At 41.2% G+C, this 22,374-nt stretch overlaps 2 protein-coding genes across 35 annotated transcripts in view; one reads left to right on the plus strand and one right to left on the minus strand.

Annotated features, from left to right (window-relative positions):
- Window positions 1-19,591, plus strand: part of LOC105486909 (BTB domain containing 10) — an 83,377-nt gene extending 63,786 nt beyond the window's left edge. For 12 of the 13 annotated variants that reach the window (XM_011750038.3, XM_011750050.3, XM_011750047.3 and 9 more), the window contains one exon: window positions 7,097-19,591. In XM_011750038.3, the coding sequence (XP_011748340.1) occupies window positions 7,097-7,407 (311 nt within the window). In that variant the 3' untranslated portion in view covers window positions 7,408-19,591. The remainder of the gene's footprint in view (window positions 1-7,096) is intronic. The other variant, XR_011610805.1, reaches the window with a different exon arrangement.
- BMAL1 (basic helix-loop-helix ARNT like 1) overlaps window positions 8,979-22,374 on the minus strand; it is a 109,831-nt gene continuing 96,435 nt past the window's right edge. For 13 of the 22 annotated variants that reach the window (XM_024794460.2, XM_011750027.3, XM_011750019.3 and 10 more), the window contains 7 exons: window positions 21,988-22,094; window positions 20,437-20,587; window positions 19,503-19,591; window positions 17,774-17,897; window positions 14,997-15,090; window positions 10,446-10,548; window positions 8,979-9,649 (listed from right to left, as the gene is read on the minus strand). In XM_024794460.2, the coding sequence (XP_024650228.1) occupies window positions 9,489-9,649; window positions 10,446-10,548; window positions 14,997-15,090; window positions 17,774-17,897; window positions 19,503-19,591; window positions 20,437-20,587; window positions 21,988-22,094 (829 nt within the window). In that variant the 3' untranslated portion in view covers window positions 8,979-9,488. The remainder of the gene's footprint in view (window positions 9,650-10,445; window positions 10,549-14,996; window positions 15,091-17,773; window positions 17,898-19,502; window positions 19,592-20,436; window positions 20,588-21,987; window positions 22,095-22,374) is intronic. The other 9 variants (XM_024794461.2, XM_011750032.2, XM_011750030.2 and 6 more) reach the window with 1 other exon arrangement.

Below are 22,374 nucleotides of genomic sequence, written 5' to 3' on the forward strand. Positions count from 1 at the left end.
TGACTTAATAGCTGTGTGACCTTGGCCAAGGCACTTAAATATTCTGTGCCTCAGTTTCTTTCCTCTAAAATGAGAGCATTAATGAGTACTTTATAAGGTTTTCGTAAGGATAGAATGAATTAATACGTGAAAAACACTTAAAACACTGCCTAGTACATAGTAAATTTGCAGTATATGTTTGTGATGGTGATAATGAAGATAATAGTGTTGATCATTGACCTACCTGGTTGAACTGCTGGAGAATAGTAATGGGCTGCTGAGATACATAGGAAGAATAACCAGAAACAGGATTTTTGTGTGGGAAGGGCCAGAGACTTTGGGCTTAAAAAGCAGTGGAATTGCTGATATATGAAGCATTGGTCTAGTGCCCTAGTCCATTACTTTGTAAACAGTGAGATTTAGCTACTTGGTCTTAGAGCTAGAGAGAAGGCACTGGGAGCTACTTTAGATTGGGAGGACAGGGAAGGCCTCTGAGGAGAAGACACTGAAGGGGAGGCCTGGTGACAAAAATGGCTCTAGAAGGAGAAAATAGCAAGTGCAAAAGTGTTGAGGTAGTAATGAGCTTACTATATTTGTGGTACAGAAAACATACATATGTCTGGTATAATAAATGAGGAGGAGATTTGAAGAGATATAGTTGGTCTGAGAATTAGTAGAAGAGATAAAGTAGGATCAGAAGATGCAGGGTCTTATAGGCCATGGTAAGGAGTATACTGACCAAGTGTCTTAAGGTAAGTCCCTCAGCCTTTCTGAGCATCAGTTTCCTTTATCTTGGTAGTGAGTATAATACTCTGTATATCTTAGAGGATAGTTGTGATAATCAAATATTATTTACTAGAAATTCCTTCTTTCCCACTCTACTTCCTCTTTCTTTTCATGGCAACTATTATTCATCCTTCAAATCCTCTGAAACCTTCTTGGAACTTCTGTGAAATTGTTCCTAAGAATAGTTTGCTATAATATACTCGGTTCAGTCATAGACTGTGAGCTCCTTGAGAGAAGTCAAGTTGCATATTGTATACCTAACATGTGGCCTCGTTCCTAGGTATAGGTGGTTCTCAAATAGTAAATAAAAGATTTATGGAAAAGCTATATGTAAATTAGTTACTGAAAGTGAGGACTTCTTTCTCTGTCACAGGGAGAAAATAGCAGTGCTCTAAAGCATTGAGCCATAACTCTTAAATGAATTTTCATATAATTATAAGGACCTAGTAACAAGTACTATTTACTATTAACCTCATATAAAATTCATTTAAAATAGTACACTATATGTGTGTGTATATATTATGTAACATATCTGTGTATATATATCTGATATATATGATATTTCACTCCTTAATATTTTAATATGCAGCTCTAAAAAATATTTTAACATACCCTACAAAATTAAGAATACTTTATTTGAATCAATCCACATTAAAATTTCTCAGTAGTCTCCCCAAATTTCCTTTAGCTGTTTTCTCTAAACCAAGATTCAGTCTAGGACCACATCTTATAACTAACTGCTTGTTTTGTCAAATTTCTCAATCTAGAGTAGTTATTTATGATATTGTCCTATTGAAGAGTCTGGGCCAGTTGTCTTGTAGAAGGTCCCACTTCTGGATTTGCCCTATTATTTCCTTGGTGTGTCCTTCAGTTTAGTAATTTCTGTGAACTGTAAGTTAGATTAAAGGCTTAGTCCGTGTATTAGTCCTTTTTCTCACTGCTATAAAGAACTATCTGAAAGTGGGTCATTTATGAAGAAAAGAGGTTTATTTGATGCACACTTCTGCAGGCTTACCAGGAAGCATGACTGGGAGGCCTCAGGAAACTTACAATCATGGCAGAAGGCGAAAAGGAAGCAAGGACCTTCTTCACATGGTGGCAGGAGAGAGTGAAGAGGGAACTGCCACATACTTTTAAACCGTCAGATCTCATGAGAACTCACTATCACAAGAACAGCAGGGTGGAAACTGCTGCCATGGTTCAAACACCTCCCACTAGGCCCTTCTCCTGACACGTTGGGATTACAATTTGTAATGAGATTTGGGTGGGAACACAGAGCCAAACCTATCTGTGGGTGACAACCTGATCTCTCTATTATAAGATTAAGCTGTTCCTTTGTGCGGTATTTTGACACTAAGAATGTTCAGCTCCCTGCTAATCATTACCTAAAGGTTTTAAATACTAGTTGATAATTTTTGCCTGAATTTGTAATTTCATTAAAGATTGCAAAATGATAATTTTCTAATTTATCATTCCTTTTACATTTATCAGCTGGTATTTTGTAAAACAGAGCTTTCCTCTACCTAATGGGGTTAGTTGGTTAGCTATCACTGTCTCTGTTTTTAAAGAGAAAGAAGCTAAAGCTTAAAAGGTTAAATACTTATTGAAGTTTTTTTGGGAATAAATAGCAGAGCCAGGTCTTGAATCCAAGTCTCTGTGATTTGAGTCTGTGAGTGGTTTTGAAATATTATTTTAAGTGGAAATTTTTAAAATTTAAAATTTTAAATTATTTGCCTGTGTACTACAATCTGTGATATTGGGCTTGACTTTGGCAGGACGGTAACTAACCAGGCTCTTCTATTCTTTTTTTCAATAACTGCTTCTATGTACTGAAGCACTCTTTCCTTTCTCAACTAATATGTACACCAATAACCGTATTTTCTCATCAAGTCTATTACTTTTTCCTCTTGAAAAAATAAGTAGAATAGTCATAACCCCGGCAGAAGTGTTGAGACTTTCTTGGGATGAAAGAAAAAAAAATGAGATTTCCAAGGTAGCCATTTTGTTACTATCCTCCCCCACCATTGCTGTGCCCCGGCCATACCAATCCCAAGTCCCTTAAAAGTAGTTTATTAGAATATTAAATGTGTTGACTTTTATGGGAGCTAGATTGGGTTGGTGTACAAGAGACATGAGGAGGACCAGAGAGAACTTGGATGTGTGAGAAAAGATGATGAAATATAAGGCCGGAAGTATTCAAAAAATAATTTTAGTTCTGTGGTCCCATATTCATATTGAGAGACTGCTATAGTCAGGCCTCTTCTACTTAATTTTAAGCAGGCTTTTTGGGTTTATTGGTGTTGTTAAACACAAACGTGTCATGGGAAAGCACAAATAATTCTTACCTAAATCATTCTTCACACCACAATTCCACCAAAAGGCACGTCTTTGGAGTTTTTCCATTTTGTTTCACTTATCCTTTAATGGAACAGCATCTCTCAACCTCCTCGGGCTGGGTTCTTAAGGCAGTTTAGGACTACTGCTACCCCATCTAGCAGACCATATTGGATGTGGCCTTACTCCCATCATTAGTCCTTGTTCTGAACTCAGTGGAAAGCTCTCTTCTATCAGAGTAATTGGCCGAGACTTAGAAAAGAACCAGAAGTTTAAGATTACAAACTCTAAAATAATTGTGGAATTACAGTTCCCATAGAATACAGGAAATGCGAGACTAAGTAATGAAGTCTTTAATTGGATGGGATTGTGAATTATTCTACCCTCCACATCCTGGGCAGGAATGGCAAGACAGTAGGACTGGCTCTTATCCCTGAAAGTTCACCTATATACAGAACCTCTGATTTCCCAATTCCATGTTTCTGGAACTGCATACAAAATTTTGTTCTCTGCAAGATTTAAACAAACTAAGCTTAAAAAAATCTGAGCTTCTCTTTTAATAAAGAGTATAATTTACTCTTATTAAAGAGTAGAATCTACTCATGGCTGTCCTCCATTTGACCATAATCTGTCTTCTAATGTTACCTCCAGCTGTTTCCCAGTACACTTTTTGTTCCAGTCATACATGTGTTAGGGTCTCCTAAACCATCTTCTGTGTTCCTGCCTCTGTAGCTTACCTGATGCCATTCTCTCCTTAGAATGATACTCTCTCTGCCTACCTTGCGCTCCCCTTGTTCTTGCCCATCCCAGTCTTGCTCATCCATTAAGATTAAGGAAGGCCTTCAAGAAGCTTTTTCTATTTTAGTCCATTGGAATCTCATTCATCTTCTGAATTCTTTACGCTTCCACTATTGCTCTAACACTTTATGTACATATATTTTGTTTGGAATATTCTTTGACTTTATGAACAATTTAATCACTCTCAGCAGACCGTAAACAACTTTAAGGTAGCACTCTGGCATTACAATTCTGTGATGCAGTAACTGCTAAACCCTTAACTGTTGACTGAATAGGTTGGTAAATCTGCAAGTCAGGGGCAGGCTCTATCTATCTATCTATCTATCTGTCTATCTATTTATCTATCTATCTATCATCTATCTATCTTATCTATCAGAAGGAGTCTCGCTCTGTCAACCAGGCTGGAATGCAGTGGTGCAACCTCGGCTCTCTGCAGCCTCTGCCTCCTGGGTTCAAGTGATTCTCCTGCCTCAGCCTCCTGAGTAGCTGGGACTACAGGCGCACGCCACCACACCCAGCTAATTTTTATATTTTTAGTAGAGACGGGGTTCACCATGTTGGCCAGGATGGACTCGATCTCTTGACTTCATGATCCGCCTGCCTTGGCCTCCCAAAGAGCTTTTACTTTATTTTTAAAGGAAAAAATGTTCTGAGTAAGATGGATATTGGAAGAGGTTATTACTTGTAACTGGCATGTCCTGGTAGTTCATTCACTCTTTGCTCAAATATTTGCTTAGCACCTGCCGTCTATCAGGTACTGTGCTAGGCACTGAGGATACACCAACAAAGACACTGTCTTTGCCATATAGGAACTCATTATTTAGGTCAGAGAGTCAGACATACAAAAAGGTAATTACAGTTGGGTTCTGTTATGTATTGTTAACATATGGGAGTGCTATGGAACATAAGAAGTGAATGATTAACTGTGTGGAGAATCTTAATGTTTTTCCAGGGATAAAAGAAGGTGGAGTTCAGGGGTAAGGAGGCTGAGAGGGAACAGGCAGCAGAACAATTTGTGTAAAAGCATGTTTCGGGAAAGTTAATATGGCAGGTGTATTTAAGAACTCTAGAGTTAGAGTGTAGTATGATAATAGATGACAGTAAGTAGATTGGAACCAGGTTGTAAAAAAGCCTTGTATAATATTCCAAAGAGTACAGACCTTCCCATTAAGCATGAGGAAACCATTGGTAGTTTTTAAGCAAGGATTGTAATATGATTACATTTGTCTAGAGTGGTGATTTTGTGTGGAGGACAGAATACAAGGAGATGGGAATTCTAAAGTCTTTCTAATAGTCCAGGAGGAATCAAGGACAAGGGAATGGAGATGGAGACCTTTCTGATGTCTGGTGCTGCGTTCAGAGGCAATTGACCAAAAGTATGAAATAAAGACATTCTACAGATTTTTAGATTTTTAGCTTTGTTCACCCGCTGCACCTATCTCACCCCCACCACATACACACATACTCCACACATGGCTATTTGTACTAGCTATCAATGATGCCTACATGCATTCCCTTATGCAATAATTGGTAATTGATCCCCTACTATGTGAGACCATTCTGTTTTTTCTAACTATGGTCTAACTTTGGCCTATGGGCCAAAATCAGCTCCTTGCCTGTTTTTTATAAAGTTTTATTGAAACATACACATGTGGCTGGGCACAGTGGCTCACGCCTGTAATTCCAGCACTTTGCGAAGCCGAGGATCACTGGAGGTCTGGAGTTTGAGATCAGCCTGGCCAACATGGTGAAACCCCATCTCTACCAACAATACAAAAATTAGCTGTGGTGTGGTGGCAGGCGCCTGTAATCCCAGCTACTCCAGAGGCTATGGCAGGAGAATCTCTTGAACCTGGAAGACAGAAGTTGCAGTGAGCCAAGATAGCACCACTGCATTCCAGCCTGGGTGACCGAGACTCCATCTCCAAAAAAAGAAAAACATACACATGCTCATTTATATACATATTCTCTGTGGCTGATTTCACTTTACAGTGGCAGAGTGAAGTAGTTCTAGTAGAAACCATGTGGCCTACAAGCCTGAAGTATTTACTCTGGCCCTTTACAGAAAATGTTTGCCAATCCCTGGTCCCAACTAGTTAATTCTTACTAGAAGAAAGAAGGGAAGGTGTCTGTAATAGTTTCTTAAGGACAGTTTATCTTTGGAGAAATAGCCTTACTAGAAAATAATTTTTTGTTTTTTTTGTTTTTTTTTTTCAAATCTAGGGTTGTCCTTCCTTTTAAGTGACTATGTTCCAAAAGAGGAAGGTAATATTAGGTATTATTAATCAGGGAACGCTGCTTTGGAAATGTGACTGTAAATTGAATGCTTGGTTTTTGGGAGTAGTAATGTTAAAAATGATATGGGAGGTTAAAATGTTGGCCTTGCTGATCTAGATGCAGAAGTATCAAGAACCACCTGGAGAGCTGTACAGCTTTTTCTTTTAATGAAAAAGGGAAGAAAAAAGTCAGAGCAATATAAAGATGAGATGTAGGTTTAAGGAAACTAGAAGGCTAATGCGTGGCATAATTTGCAGGCCTGTAGGCCAGGTAATCCTGTGACGAGAATATAAGGATACATAGCTAGAGGCCAACGCGGTGGCTCGCACCTGTAATCCCAACACTTTGGGAGGCCGAGGTGGATCACTTGAGGTCAGGAGTTCGAGACCAGCCTGGGCAACATGGTGAAACTCCCTCTCTACTAAAAATACAAAAATTAGCTGGGCATGGTGGTACATGCCTGTAATCCCCGCTACTCTGGAGGCTGAGGCAGGACAATTGCTTGAACCCGGGAGGCAGAGGTTGCAGTAAGCCAAGATTGCACCATGGCACTCCAGCCTGGGTGACAAAGTGAGACTGCATGTCAAAAAAAAAAAAAAAAAAGATACATAGCTAGAGACCAAGATCTGCTCCATACTATTGTACTGAGGACTCATCTCCAACATACTCCTACTTTAAGAATTTTTTTTTTTGATGGTGGGTATATTGAGTAATTGAAAGAATGATAGATTTTGTGAATTACATCAGTAGGGTTTTCATCTCTGGCTCATGAACTGATGAGTAGGTGGATGGAATATTGTTTTCACTTCTTTGTTTTAATTTCTGTTTCTTTAGGATCTATAGCACAAAAGCTTTCTAAGGCAAAATTGGGTGAAAGGTCTGTGTGTGTTTCCTCGGTTTTTAAAATCTTTCTTTCTTTCAGGTTATCCTACCTACAAAGAAAAAGTAAAGAAAAGGCCTGGAGGCCGCCCAGAAGTGATCTACAACTATGTCCAAAGGCCCTTTATTCGAATGTCCTGGGAGAAGGAAGAAGGAAAGAGTCGGCATGTAGACTTCCAGTGTGTAAAGAGTAAATCTATCACCAATCTTGCAGCAGCTGCAGCAGACATTCCCCAGGACCAGCTCGTGGTCATGCACCCAACTCCGCAAGTGGATGAGCTGGATATTCTCCCTATCCATCCCCCTTCTGGCAACAGTGACCTCGATCCTGATGCACAGAATCCAATGCTGTGATGCTGATTTTCCTTGAAACCATAGCATGCTACTCTTCACAGTGACGTTGTACTCTCCTCATTCTGCACTGCAAGGCCACTGTTCTTCATTGTGAGATGCACATAACAATGTTTAGGATATTGCAGTGTAGGCTTTTTTAAAGACCAAAGGTAGCTGAATGGTTTTTTAAAAAATGAGTACAACTCTAGCATTTTGAAGTTCCAGTTATATAAATGTATTTGTTTACCAGTAGGTTTGTGAAATTGGTTCTTTGTATGGGGGACGGTCCTTTTTCACACATCTAGGTCTTTTCAAAAGTGGTGGAAATTGGCAGCTGGGGTACTTTCAGTTTGGATTGATAGCCATCACACCCCAGATAAAATGCAGAGTATTCTATAGTTGCACTTTATAAATGGTGGTTAAATGGAAATGTTCAAGCCATTTTATAGTTGTGATACACAATATAATTTAAGTGCTTCTGTCAAAGTATTCCTCCAGTAAAAATTGTGTAGTTTGCTGCCCGTGATGAGCAAAAAGTATTTATCTTGGGTTTATCTGAATGATCAGGATGAGATTTAATGCCCGTATCTTACCAGTGCAGTTATCTCCAGGGCCGGTTCACCCTTTAGAGTGAGTCACATGCAGGGAGTGTGAAAGTCAGAGGTGGTTTATTATCCAGTCTGCCTTACCCTTAATCTGTTCACAGATATTTATTTACTAATGCTTTTTTTTTCTTAAGAGTTATGGGATAGGAAAATGAAGTGTTTGCTCTTCATTTACTAAATGATTGTAAACTTGAGTTTTTCATCAAAATAAAATTCCATTGTTTTAATGTTTCTGACCAAATTTATAACCACGTTGACTAGATTTTTAGTCTCATAATTTCCCATCCCCCTGGTATAAGTATTATTAGAAATAGTAGCTCAAGGAACTTTAACTTATTATATGTGTGATGAGGCATTTAAATTCCCTACTAATTATAAAATATACTATAAATCAAAACAATATTAGAGCTGAAAAGAGTATTTTCTAGTCCAACTTGATATGAAGGGCAAAATGACTTTACTAGTTCATATAGTCACCCTAAGTTTCAGAGCCAGTTTCTCATACTAGTTCAGTGCTTTTTCCATGATACCATGCTACTTTGCTTAGCAAATTATTTATGCAAATGTTATTCTAAATATTCTGTGGTCCAATTCAAGAAGGAATCAAATATTTAGGTGCCTTAGGACTGGGGTCACTTACTATATAACTGAAGTAGTATTAGAAAGGTGCAGCATTAGAAAAGCCAATCTGTTAAATATAATCTTGAATTTATAATTTCAGAGGATTCGATGTTTGCGTGTAAGCAGTAACATCTTTGCTCTCACATAAATTAAAATTGCAACAATTTAGAAATGAACTATTTTAACAACACAGCTAAGCTAGTAGCATGGGGAAATTATGCAAGCCCAGAATTGCTATGAAGGCCAGAAAAGCACCACAAATTTTACTGGCGTAGATCATCCTTGAACATCCACTGTAGAAACTCATAATCCAGCCCTGCAACACATAGGATTTTTTTTTTCTAATTATTTGAAGTGTGAACAGTATTTATAGAACAAGGGAAACATTTATTAAAAATATTTAACTGTCTAGTACGTTATACTTTAACCCATATTTATAGTAAAGGATTCTTACAAGGAAGAATAAACGGCTTTATGATACAATTAGTATAAGAAATATCCACATGGGGGACTTCTTTGTAGTGTAAAAACACCATACATCTGAAATGACCATTTGCATATAAAAGCTACCAATGATGCTTCTGTGCACAATGATTAAAAAATTCAACACAAACAGAATCCAAAATATACAATTAATGCAAGCTATCCACAGCTAGCCCAATAATCAATGATGAGGAAACACTGGAGCAGGCTTAGTTCCACTTTGTCTGAAGTTACACATAGTAAGATTGACTTGTATCAATGGCTCTGAGATGGCTTTTATGAAGTCAGTACATAAAAGCTATTCTCTCCTTATCCAGTAAGCTTCACAGACTGTAAAACTCCACCAGTAATGCACTTTGATACTATAGCTGTTGCCAAAGCAACATGTAGGGTTTACAGTGGCCATGGCAAGTCACTAAAGTCAACAGGGCCACCCAGTCCAGCATCTGCTTCCAAGAGGCTCATGATGACAGCCATTGCTGCCTCATCATTACTGGGACTACTTGATCCTTGGTCATTGTCAATCATGTCTATACCTATGTGGGGGTTCTCACCTGTGGGAGGAGATAAAGACAGGTCAGTGATTTTTTTTTTTTTTAAAGCGGATTAAGTAAGCAATTCCTAAGCACACTTTTAATAAGAAAGTTACATTTAATGGGAGGGTGAGAGGCTGCTTTTTGGGCTGCATGGCTATCTTTTTTTATATTGCTGTTTTTCAGAGGAAAGAACCAATTTTAAAAAAATACATAAGACATAAGTGGGGTTAAGCTGTGAAGAGACACAGCTCTAAGGAATCAAATGATCATTTTAGAAATAAGTAAAAAGTGCTTAAAATTTAATCTTAAAAATATTTGAGTTGAGCTTATTTTAATATTCTGATATAACCAGTTAAGAGGAGTTACAAAAAGAAAGGCAAATAGGAAGGGAGAGTTTAGGGGAAAAAAACAGATCTAGAAAGACAAGTAGAGAAAAAGATGGATGTGATGGGAAAAGCAAACTCTTTTCACTTAATGACTTTTAGTACCTTCTGATATGCTTACTAATCACCCTTCTAGGCATTATCTCTGAACCTTCATTAGCCGCCTCTCTGAAGAGATTATGCCCCACATGGGAGAAAGCCTATGTCTAGGTAGTTGTAGCCTCCTCTTGAGTTCCAGGCACAAATTTGGACCTCCACCAAAACCCAAACACTGAAGTCAACTTTTTAGAGAGTTAAACAAATTTTAAACTTTTATTCTGTTCCTATCAAATTTATCTAGGATTAGCTTGTTTCATACAGTTCAGTTCTTAAAACTATGTCAGATGTTTTGCAAGCTCATTGCAATGGAAATGAATAATAATGCCACTTACCAAGAATAGAAGAACTATCAGAATATGGATAACCTGGGTTCTCCTGAGCCTGGCCTGATAGTAGGCCACTGGAAGGAATGTCTGGAGTCCCTCCATTTAAAATCTACAAACAAAAAGAGGGAAGTGTGAAGTTTGAATCAGTATTATGAGCAATGCCAAAAGGAAAATGAAGCATGTTGGAAATGCATGGGGTGGGGTGGGGAGAAGCTTCAAATGGCTTCAGTTTTCTGTTGGATGATTTCAAACAAGGAACTGTTAGACATGGTCATAGTAAGAAAAAAACCTCTCCCCCAAACTGTTCTTTTCTCTTCATTTTAGTGAGCCCACAGAGGCAACTTAGAGGCTGAATAAAATCCCAAGAGCATTCAACTGCCTGGAATCATGATGCCTACATATTTCTTTAGGACCAATGCCTAAATTTCAATGAGCCCAGCTAGGTATTTCCCCTATAAGGGAATAAAACATAGTGACAGATATTTCTGAAGAAGAAATAAGTGGAGTTAACAAACTGTGAAGAGACACAGCTCTAAGGAGTCAAATGAACAAAACACTTAAAAGTAAATCTCTTATACTACAGGTGCCAACTTCAGTAACCTGTGGTTTAAGTTCTTAAGACAGGCCACTGGGGAGGATTATTACTGCTACTCAGTAGGAGAATTCTAATTCTGTCTCAAAATCTCCCCCACTCACCCCAGCTGCCTTCCCCTGGCTGAGTATCAAAGAAGAGCATTCTTTGAGACCTATCTGGATATACATGAGGAAACAGTTTGGTAGCTACTGCTTTCAGGAGCAGCAGGGATTTCAGGCCTTGCCAGTAGGTGGCATTATAACTTACTTTATTTCCACAGCAATGTTTTGGTCTAGGGACCCTTTTACACTCTTAAAAAAATTATTGAGGACTCCAAAGAACTTTAGCTTATGTAGGCTGTGTTTATCAATATTTACTGTATTTGAAATTAAAACTAATAGATTTCTTAAATGTAAGAAACCCACTATATGTCGACATAAATAATGAATAGTATTTTAATGAAAAATAACTACTTTCCAAAAAATAACAAAAAATTATCAAGAAGGGTATTATTTTACATTTTTGCAAATCTAATGTGTGGCTTAATAATTTTCAACTGGATTCTCATATATGTTTTTCCATTCAGTCTATTTAGATACGTCTTGTGATTCAAGTATATGAAGGAAATCCGACCTCCCACAGATAAGTAGTTGGAAAAGGGAGGCATATTTTAATAGACTTTTCAAATAATTGTATTCTTTTTTGATACCACTTCAAAACTTGACACGTAGAAGTTTCTTAAAGGTGAGTTGCAAAGTGGAATCTGAAACCGTATCAATGAATTTTTTGTACTCTTTTATATCTTTGCACTTAGGATAGATCTTTTACCCTTACATGATTTTGAAATATCTTGCATCGTTTAGTTAGAAAATATTGGTTCATTGAATTATGCATATCTTCTATATGTTGACACATTTCATTATACAGCATCAAAATACCACCATTGTTAATACTTCCTATCTCATCAACAACATTTTTTAAGTTTTAGGAAGATCTCAAGGTCAAAGTAGCAGATACAAGTTTTCTAAAAATTCCAATTTTTGCTTGAAAGCTCACATTTTATCATTGGCAACAAACGTTGTCAGTCATTTTCCTTGAAGTGATAGGTTCACTTCGTTCATTTCCAAAAAAATGTATTCTAAATACACAAAACTGAATGACCATATACAATAAAAATGGTGTCCAATGAAAATAGCAGCTAGTTCAACTCACAACTTAATCACACAAGTAGTTTTTGAGACAAACATCATACTTTGGTATGCAGCACAAGTTCTTTGTGTGTACTTCTCATTTTGTCACAGAGCATTAAAAAGATATGTACTTGAGAATTTTATAAAAGTAATGATGGACATTTTCCCTCCCTCCTTCCCTCCTTGACAGGGTCTCACTCTGGTTGCCCAGGCTGGAGTACAGTGGCACAATCTCAGCTCACTGCAGCCTCAACCTCCCAGGCTCAGGTGATTCTCCCACCTCAGTCCCCCGAGTAGCTGGGATTACAGGTACACCACCACACCTGGATAATTTTTTGTATTTTTTAGTAGAGATGGGATTTCTCTATGTTGCCCAGACTTGCCTCGAACCGTTGGACTCAGTTTGCCTGCCTCAGCTTCCCAGAGTGCTGAGATTACAGGGGTGAATTGCTGCACCTAGCCACGATGGACAATCTTAAATGAAACTGGCTTTAAACTTTTTTTTTTTTTTTTTTTTAATCGCAAGTGTGTGGTGGTGAAGAATACAGTGACTACTAGTATAGTTTGGTGCCACTTGTCTGATTTTGGTAAAATGCCAGCAGTTTTACCCAACAGTGCTTTTAGCATGAATAGTGCACATTATCAATACAGTGAAAAAATTAATGTCAACATTATTAAGAAAATAGCTTTAACGTTGCAGACCCTTAAAAGGATCTTGTGCCCCCTCTTTCTGGAAAAAGACTGCAGGTGACATTTGTAGAAGTGCTGCTTTATCTGAAATTTCCTTAGTGCTTCTGGATGTCTGTACTCTCCTGGGACCTACGGAGGCTCACTTAGGCTTCCTTTTTAGCTTGATCCTGACTGAAACAACTGCAGGCAAAATGGTTCATTTTTGGACCTTCCAAATTTGAAAGTGACTGGAAAGGGCTGGGTACGGTGCACCATTTAATACTGCTGTCAGTTTTAACTGTCTTGTTTAAGCTGCTTTTCTTGTAAGTTCTGCTGCCCAGGATTCATCTCATGAGAACACATCCAAATTTCTTCTCGCAGATTCATTTTATAATCCATTCTTCCCAAAGAAAAGGAAGAAGTTTCATAAGTGCCTCAAAAATAGCTGGAGCTTTATGATGCAGAGCACAGCTTTTGATTGCTGGTAGTTGTTGATGTGAAAAGAATTGGAAGTCATGAGCCCAGGATTGTAGTTTCGGGCCATACTTATAAAACGAACACTGAGGAGCCTGGATCTTGTCACTATAATGTTGTGAAGGTGAGATGAGACAATGTATATGAAAGTTCTTTGAGTAATATTTAAGCCTATACTGGACTGATAACCTTTACAAAACCAAGTAGTAGAATCCCTGGTAATACCAGGAGTCAAGTAAAGTACCTAAAAGTTAACTTGAGAAGCAGAGACTGGAAGACCACCCTAAGAAGATGGTGGATCCAATATGCAGGAAGGACCTGGAGGTGTAACAGAAGGACAACTAAGAAGACGGCTGGCAAGCAGTGCCTGTGTTAGGGGCAGGGGGACGAGGGGCACGGGATGCCAAACCCAGACTTCACCTGTCAATGGGTATTGTGCGCCAAGCACTTCCACATATATTATCTCATAATAGGACCTCATGTGCAAAGATGCTGGCTACCCTAACCAGTATTCGCTCCATTATAAAGAAAACTAGGGCTTGAAAGTTGTACAAGTTCATATAACTAGCACATGGCAAGGCCAAGCTTCGAACCCAGGTCTTTCTTACTTTGTAGTCTTACCCATTAATTTGTTGACTTTCAACCTTTTTGAGGGGAGCAAAACCCTTTTTCAAATAGAAATGTTTGCAGAAGATTCCTATATAAAAAAGAAGTATTGCTGCCCTTGCAGAAGCAGGATTTCTGCCCTTACCTTCTCTCCTTAGCAACTACCCCCACGCCCATCCCACCTGGTAACACCACAGCTCTTGGTAACCTGAACAAACCTCCGGGGAGCTCAGTTTTGAAAATCCTTGCCCTGCTTTTGATGGTTTGTGCCCTAGGAGTCCTGCCTATGGAAATTCCTAATATTCTCTCTCTGTATGTGTTTTAGGAGATGGGGAGGGAAGCCATTGTGTCCAAAATGCTGGCCTTTAAATTGTCCTAAGCTCTACTGACATCAGGCGGTATAAACAGATTTATGATTTACGATTAACGTGGGCCTAGGTTTATAAGTTCTCCGGCAAAGATGAAAACAAATGACTGGTTCCTAAACCTATTTATAGTGTAGTCTTACAGAAAGCTCTTCATGAGGGCTGGTGATTGATCCACTGCTTGGATCCAATGCTGTCACACCACAGGAACCTCCAGGCAGCAGATCCCCAAGTATTCTGCAGCTATAAGGCATGGCTTGATTTCCAAAGCAGTGCTGGTGGCATTGCTGTTTCCATTGCCTGCCCTAGACACTAATATTTTCTCCCTTGAAAACTCCTGGCAGATAATGAGAAACTTTTCTATGTGAGGTACTCAATAATCTTTCCCTCATGGGAACTCTGAATTTGCTCCCTCAATTAACTGAACTGACAGTTCCCCATTCCTTATTCTTTCTCCCTTCTTCCACTCACATGGAAGAAAGCCTCTGAGGATGCCAGCAAGCCTCCCTAGCCCTACCAGTATGCTTTATATCCAGCCTCACACAGATGGATTTACTTCAAGGAGGAAGTAGTCCAACTTGTCTCAGCAGTCACAGTTGCAATTCCATACTCCCACCCCCAACATTTCAGATCTTGGGCAAGAGGCTCTCTAGCTTAGGCTAAGAGTCATCAGTCTTACCTTCTTGCCTCCTGGAGAAGAGGCATCAGGGGGAGGCGTACTCGTGATGTTCAGTGGGCTGGAGCCACAGCTAGAAGGTGATGACCCTCTTATCCTGTCAGAAAAGAGAATTACACTGCCTTTTCTTTTTTCAGTGGAGTGTGTGTGTTTTGTTAAGGGGTAAAGGTGAGAAAGGGGATGAAGATCTAGATTAGGGTTTGGCAAGCTTTTTCTGTAAGGCCCAGATAGGCTCTCTAGGCCATACAGTGTCTGTCACAAAAGGTCAACTCTGCCTCTGCAGCTTGAAAGCAGCCACAGTCATGAATCGGTGTGGCTGTGTTCCAGTAAAACTTTATTTACAAAAAGAGGTGACAAGCTGGATTTGTTCTGCAGGCACCGAATGCAGTCCCTAGAGTCAAGCATCTCACTGACAAAGCCCTTGGATTGGAGTTTGCATTCAGTTGGTGAATTTCAAGTAAGTGGCCAGTTTTATTTCCTCACAGAATCCAGGTGAATTGGAGGAGGCCTTCGAAGATCAACCTGCATTTTTGATCCACAGCAAAAAATTTATCCCCTTCTCCACAAACACTGTTTAGCTAGTGAATACTCTCAGGACATGGAGGGTACCAGGCTCTAAAAGGTAGCCTAGGAGTAGTGATAGTAAGAGCAGTCTTCGAAGGCAGTGGTTGATGAAAAATGGGTCCAGGACTTTCTTATCTAGCATATCTCTCAGAAGATTTATAGAAGGGAAGACTTAGAACTGTAAATCCATCTAAACACTTGTCAGGCTGAAGGACCTCAGGAAAGAATCCATCACTTGGGATTGCAGCTAGAGTTAAGGGAGAGTGTGATGGCAGTTGTGTAACCACAGGGCTCTCAGCTCCTACATGGGTGAATGCAGCTTTTGGGTGACCCAGAGACCACTCCTCCACTGCCCAGAAGTCCTTTGGTTCTTGTATTGCCTCGTTCTCTAGATTTGAGAGTGAACAAGTTTTCTTTCTGGATTATAAGCTTCTTAACGGCAGTTTACAACTACGTATCATGTATTCTCAGCATGCACAAATAGCTGCTAATTGCTTACAGAAAAATTGCTGAGTGTCCCCTACCTTTCCCTACTTACGTCTATGAAACCACTATTTCCCCAGGTTTCTCATCTTGGAATTGCTGTTTCATCATTCCTGATTTCATCTTCAAACGCTAGACCTTAGATTACTGATTTCTCTTTTGGCAGTGTCATCTCTGTCGGATAAGGCCTCATTCCTGGGTTATCAAACATGCCCACCTTCATCTCTCCCTATTCCAATGCAACTTCCACAAAGCGTAACACAAGACTTTGGATGCTTGTTCAGCATCCTACAACAAATGGGGTCTTACAGGTTTCTTCCAGTCCAAACTTCATAGTATCATTTCTTGGGTTTCTTAATCTCCCATCATAGCTTTGTGTCTCCTTCCTACACAAAGCCTGCCCAGTTAGGTAGCTTGTTTCTTGACCCTGAATTTGCCACTCACATGCCCACTCAAGAATATCCCTGACTTTTCTAGAGGGAACATCCACTCTCATTGCAAACCCTGGCTAAGGCCGAGTTCAGATCTTTCCTCCTTCGCTTGCTTTGGCCCATGCACTCTCCCTTTTTCCTGTTATCATAAAGAAAATAGACTTCTAAAAGATTTTAAAATTCTTGAGGTCAAGGACTGTTTGATACTGTTCTTGGATGGTCTCAAGCAAAGTATAGCGTATGCAAATGCAAAGTACAGGGTTTGAAGCTGATTACACTGCACACTACCCTCATATCTCCTTCCTGATGCAGAGGTCACACCCACTAACCCTATGGGGTTGGAAGAGAGCTGTGTTACCTATGGGGATAACAGCCCCTTTATGGGCCAATTGGAAAACAGGCCAGCCTCTAATTCTCCTGACAGAATCCAGTCCAGTGGCAGCAGTTTTTTCTTCCTTTTCTTATTATTATGTTACATTAAGTTGCGTTCTGAAGAATCTGGTTACCACTTTCTCTATTCCCCAAATTTGGACAGACTTATGATAACTGCGTCCCTCTCAATGACTGCTCTTAAAGACAGATTTAATTAATTTTTAAGCACTCACTATATGTCAGGCTATGTTCCTGGAGCTTTCCTGAGTGCCCTCACAATCCTAACACAATTCTTGGGAAATAGTGCTTTCTTTTTATGGTTTAAGTCAACAGACAGCAAGAGGTTAAGTAAGTCTCAGCAGAGCCAGGTAGAGAGACAGGCCCAGGACTCACTCACACGCAGGTGGACTGTTCCTAAGCTCCTTCTCTTTCATATGGAAAGGAAGTCTCTCCCAAGACAACTAGTAATAACTAGCTGATCTGCTTGGTCTCTAGTACTAATCCTGGGCAGCTCTTTGATTGAAAAAAAAAATGAATGTTCTGTTAAGGTCCAGATCACTCTGATAGTTCACAGCTCTACTCCTGCATTCCTGTAAAGTAAAGGTACATCTGTCCGCACTGGGAAGCTCCCTGAGCCGTAAGAAAGTCTCCTCAATAATTCTCTTTAGCTCTGGGCTGTTTTGGTTTAGGATCTTTATTTAAGGCAGGATTTCTTTGTTGGGTGGGGAGCGGGGAACTGTCCTATTTACTATAGGATGTTTAACAAGCAGCATCTCTGGTCTCTATTCACAGGATGTTTAAGTAGCAACCTCCCACCCAGTTGTGAAGACCAAAAATGTCTCCTGACATTGCAAAATATCCCCTGGGGGAAAAAAATTCCCTGGGTTGAGAACCACTGGTTTAACAGAGGAACTAGAAGGTGTTACTTGCCTGTGGATTTCCATGATTTCCTCAGCAATCATTCGGCCTATTTTTCCTGCCCCAGCCCGGGTTCCCCCTGGAATCCCTGGAACAGTGGGGTGGGTCCTCTTTGGGCCACCTACAACAAAGGAATCTGAGAGTAGGAAAGGGGAAAACTGAGGAAGAAATACTATTATGTATTAAAGTAAAACGAGTTTATCCCATGATCCACCTGCAGTTCACCATCAGAGTTGTGCCTTGAGGGACTTTAGGGCTACAGCTTGTCAGGAAAAGGCATTCCAGCAGGGAAAGGCTCGTTTCCTTCTAGGATCTGAGGCTAGTTTTTTCCCTTCATGCAGCATCTAATTCCCTTCATGCACTGAAAAAAACATTTATTGAAGACCACTGTATGTGCCAGGGTTACAGAGACAAGTCCCTGCCCTCAAGGAGCTCACAGTTTAACAGGGAAACCAACAGGATGAACACAATGGCTAAAGCAAAATGTCGTTAAGTTTGACAGGCAAGCACAAGGCAACCAACTCATCTGGGGCCAGGTGCAGCTTCTGGAACAAGTTCACCCTGAGCTGAGTCTTGAGAGATGAGTATGAATTAGCTTGGCAGAGAGGTAAGGAGGCGAAAGCATTCCAGGCACAGCAACCAACACGTGCAGGAGCACTGAGGCAGATTAAAACTTGGGAGACTCCTCCAAGGAATTCATCATGAATGCTGATGAGAGCATGATAGATGAAACTGGGGCAGCAGGTACCAATCCGATCATGAGGAGCCTCTTGGATGCCGTACTAACGAATTTGGACAGTTCCCACAAGCGAATGAGGAGTACCAAAGGACGATACACAGAAAAGGCACAAATGAGATCTGGGTTATTAGAAAGTCCACGGCAAGGTGAATGAACTACAATGGAGGATGGGGTGGGGAGAGTGGGACTAGAGTTGCAAAGTGATTTGCAGTGATCCAGGCAGCAGATGAGGGTGAAATAGCAACAGTGGTGATGAAGTTTAAGAGATAGAAGGTTCAGGACTCCGTGTTTGGATATACTGGAGGAGAGACAGCAGCTAGGTTTCTGGCTTAACCAATCAGGTGGGGGAGTGCAGAAAATCAGCTTGGGATATTCTGAATTTCAGGTGCCTCTGGGAATCCAGGTGGTTCTGTCTATGAGGCATTTGGAGAGACAGATCTGGAGCTTGGGAGAGAGACTGGGGCTGGAGATGTGGATGTGGGAGTCATCAATGGAGATGACTGATGGAGTCATTGATGGGGGCTGCAGCCATGCATGTGGGGATGGTCCCAGGAAGGATGAGTCCAGTGTGGACAGCAGGGACAGGGCCAAGGCTGAACCTGAGAAGGGAGCCCACTGGGTATGGTACACACCCCAGTGCCGAAAGACACCTTCCTGCCAACCACAGGAGCCAGTGACAGTCACCAAAGAGCACTTCACCTCATGGCCACTAGGCAACACAGGAGGAAAGCACAAGGGGAGTACGAAGTTTGCAAGCTCAAGGGCTTCCAGGGGCTGGCAGCTTTGGGAAGTGCATCAGTGAGCTCCTAGTATTCTGGCTCAACAGAAAGTGACATGACAGTGTCCTCAGCATTCATGGGGAAATCCGCACATCATCCCCTCTAGACCTCCCTTGTTCCACGGAATATGAATGGAGGGGACCCTGAATACTTTAGGGGAGGATATTTGACCACAAGCAGCTTCTCACGGGCAAGTCCCAGGGCCCCAGCAGCACATAGTTACCTTCTCCAGAGGGCAGCATGCTGTCCATGCTGTGGGGGGATGCTGTGAGCTGTGGGAAGGTTGGGTCCCCGCCTTCCAGGACGTTGGCTCTGTGAACATCCCAGCAATAAGGAAACGTGAGTCAGGCCTGCTCAGAACTGTGAACCTTTCAACTTGGCCAAGGTGTCCGGTGTCCACTCTGGACCTGGACAGGCCAGAAAATGAAGTGTGTGTCTGAGTGGGAGAACAGGTCTCACTGTTTGCATCCTGGCCTTTGGCCCCACTCTGCCTGCCTGGGCCTGCCTAATATGTGTGGGACACAGTTCAGCAGAGGTGGTGGCTGCAGTAACCACTGCCAGCACTACAGCACCTCCTCCTGCCAGCCTGCAGTGCACCTAGCCCTGGCCCTTCACGCAGCTCTAACGATAGGTGGGGTTTGGGACACTATGGGGAAGGAAGAGTAGAGAGCAGGCCTGGCCGAAGAGAGGCTCCTTCACCTCCCTCTGCTCCTCTAGCAGGTAGCAGCCTTTTGAAATGGCATTCCAGCTGCCAGTGCTTGGACCCCCTGCCTAATAGATCCTCAGCCAAGGCCAGTGTGAGCTAGTGCCTGTATGAGCCTTTCATAGATCGTCAACCCCTTCCTCCACAGCAGCACAAGTGGATGCCTAGAGTGCAGGGCCTGTGCAATTCAAAGGTTAGCTGCTTTATCTGGAAGGAAATGTTGCTGTTTCCTGGAGCAGTTTCATAAGCCAGGGCCTGCACGGTACAAGTACTGAAGCTTGTCCTTTGTTAACAATCCTTTCTAGCTTCTGCCAGTCCTGAGGCTTCACAGGTATTAGCAAGATGGCATTAAAGGATGTGATACTGGATGTTGCCTGCACCCCATTTTCTAGATAAGGAGCCCTAGGCATCTCTTTGAAGCAAGGGGAGCTTCAGATATAGGAAAAGTACTTACAAAACAACAGTGTTAGTTGAGACAATATATTCTACTTCCTTGGTCCAAGGGTTCATGAAACTGAACCATCGACTCCGTAGTGTGATAAAAGAACCATCTTTGATTTTAAATTTATAGCAATTAGTTGTAATTTTTTCTCTCGTCTGTAAAACTGAAAATGTAAAGAAAACATGAACATTGTTGTTTTCTCAGATGAAAGTATTAAACAGGACATCCAATACAAAATAGTAAAGGTACCTGAGCAATGACATCGCTCTTTAGTAAGCCAAGGAAACCCCAGTGGTCAACACTCAGGAAACAGGTTGTTTCTGAGGGTCTAACTCAGAGCCTTTCAATTCATTTGTGAAGCTGTCACAATTTTCCATAGTCTGTAAAATTGAGGCTCTAGGGAATTACTGACTGCATGTTATATATCTAACTGGAATCAGCTCTAACATGACCACCAGCAGATGAGAAGGCACTGTCCAAAATGTCATGCTTTATCCCAATCACAAAGCCCGAGGGCAATACAGAACTTATTTCTAAGAACATCCAAATCGACAGAGGCCACTCACCTATTCAACCTCATTCTTTCATATAATAAACATGTAATGAGCACTTCTCATGTGCCAGGCACTGGAGATACAAGAGGAGACAGGCTATGACTCCTGCCCTCAAGAAAAGGAGTGAGGGAAGGCTATACAGGAGAAGAGATCAGAGCCTTGAGGGATGAACACGAGTTTGCCAAGAGAAGGAGGGAGAGAAGAACCCAGCAGTGCCTGAGGAGCAGCAGGGTCTGGTCAGGGAGGGGCCAGTGAGAAGGTCAGGGTGCCTGGAGCACAGGCCTCTGCAGGCAGGGATGGGGACTGAAACTGAGGAGGTGGGCTGGGGCCAGGAGGTGGAAAGTCTCACATTTGAATGCCTGTGAAAAGCGTTTGGGCTTGAGTCTAAAGCAGGAGGTTTTTAAGCAGGCTGGTGTTATCAGTCTCAATCTATCTGGGGATGATGGGGATAAATGGGATAACTATGGAAGATGAACTGGGGGTGAGAGGGAGCAGGGAAACCCTGAGAAGTCTATCACAGGTCTCTAGGTAGGCACAAGGGCCTGAACCAGGGTGATGGCAGTAGACTTTTGGAAATGCATGTCTGAGGTGAATGAACAGGATCTGTTGGAGACACAGTAAAAGAAGGAGTCAGTGTTGGTCTCTCTCAGGAGGCTGCACATGGAGCCACAGTATTAGTCAAGAGAGAAAGTACAGGAGGTAGTGCAGGCTTGAATGGAAAAGAGAATCAGATCAGTCTCGGCCGTACTAAATCCAGGGTCTGGGAAAACCCTCTGAACAAGAGATGTCTTTCAGAAACTGCCATGCAGTCAGCACAGGGCAACTACAAGGGGATAAACAGTGCCTGCAGGCAGCAGTTTCCTCTTCACACAGATGTTCTGACCTGAAGAGTCCTAGGCTGGCTGAGTCCTACATCCTCAGTGGACAGATTTCCCTGGAAGGTCATGTGGACTAGTCTAGAAGCAAGGGGACACTTTAAACTTAAGATCTTTTATACATCCTAGCTTACCTTGCCTATGACATTCTGCAAGATGTCCTATGTCATCTTGGTGAAAGTATTCATAACACGACGTGCCTAGAAGTTCTTGTGGTAAATATGCCAAAATAGCTGTTGCCCTAAAAGGGAATAAAGGAATATTTAAAGAAGAAAAAGCCATTCAGACGATTAATTGCAACTTTGCAATGGATAAACCCTGCTACAGCCTATGAGAGCAAGGTCAAAGCTGCACACAAAAGAGCTGGATGGATTTTCAGAGGGCTCACTGTGTGGATCTTTTTTTTTCAGGCATCTGAATTTAATCAAAGCTGTAAAAATAGAGGGAAACAAAGCAAAGAAGCTTTGTAAAGGGACTATTATCACAAGAAATCAAATCTGAGGGGGCTTTAAAAATGGTAA

Source organism: Macaca nemestrina, chromosome 12, assembly GCF_043159975.1.
Source record: "Macaca nemestrina isolate mMacNem1 chromosome 12, mMacNem.hap1, whole genome shotgun sequence".
In the NCBI taxonomy this organism is placed as follows: domain Eukaryota; kingdom Metazoa; phylum Chordata; class Mammalia; order Primates; family Cercopithecidae; genus Macaca; species Macaca nemestrina.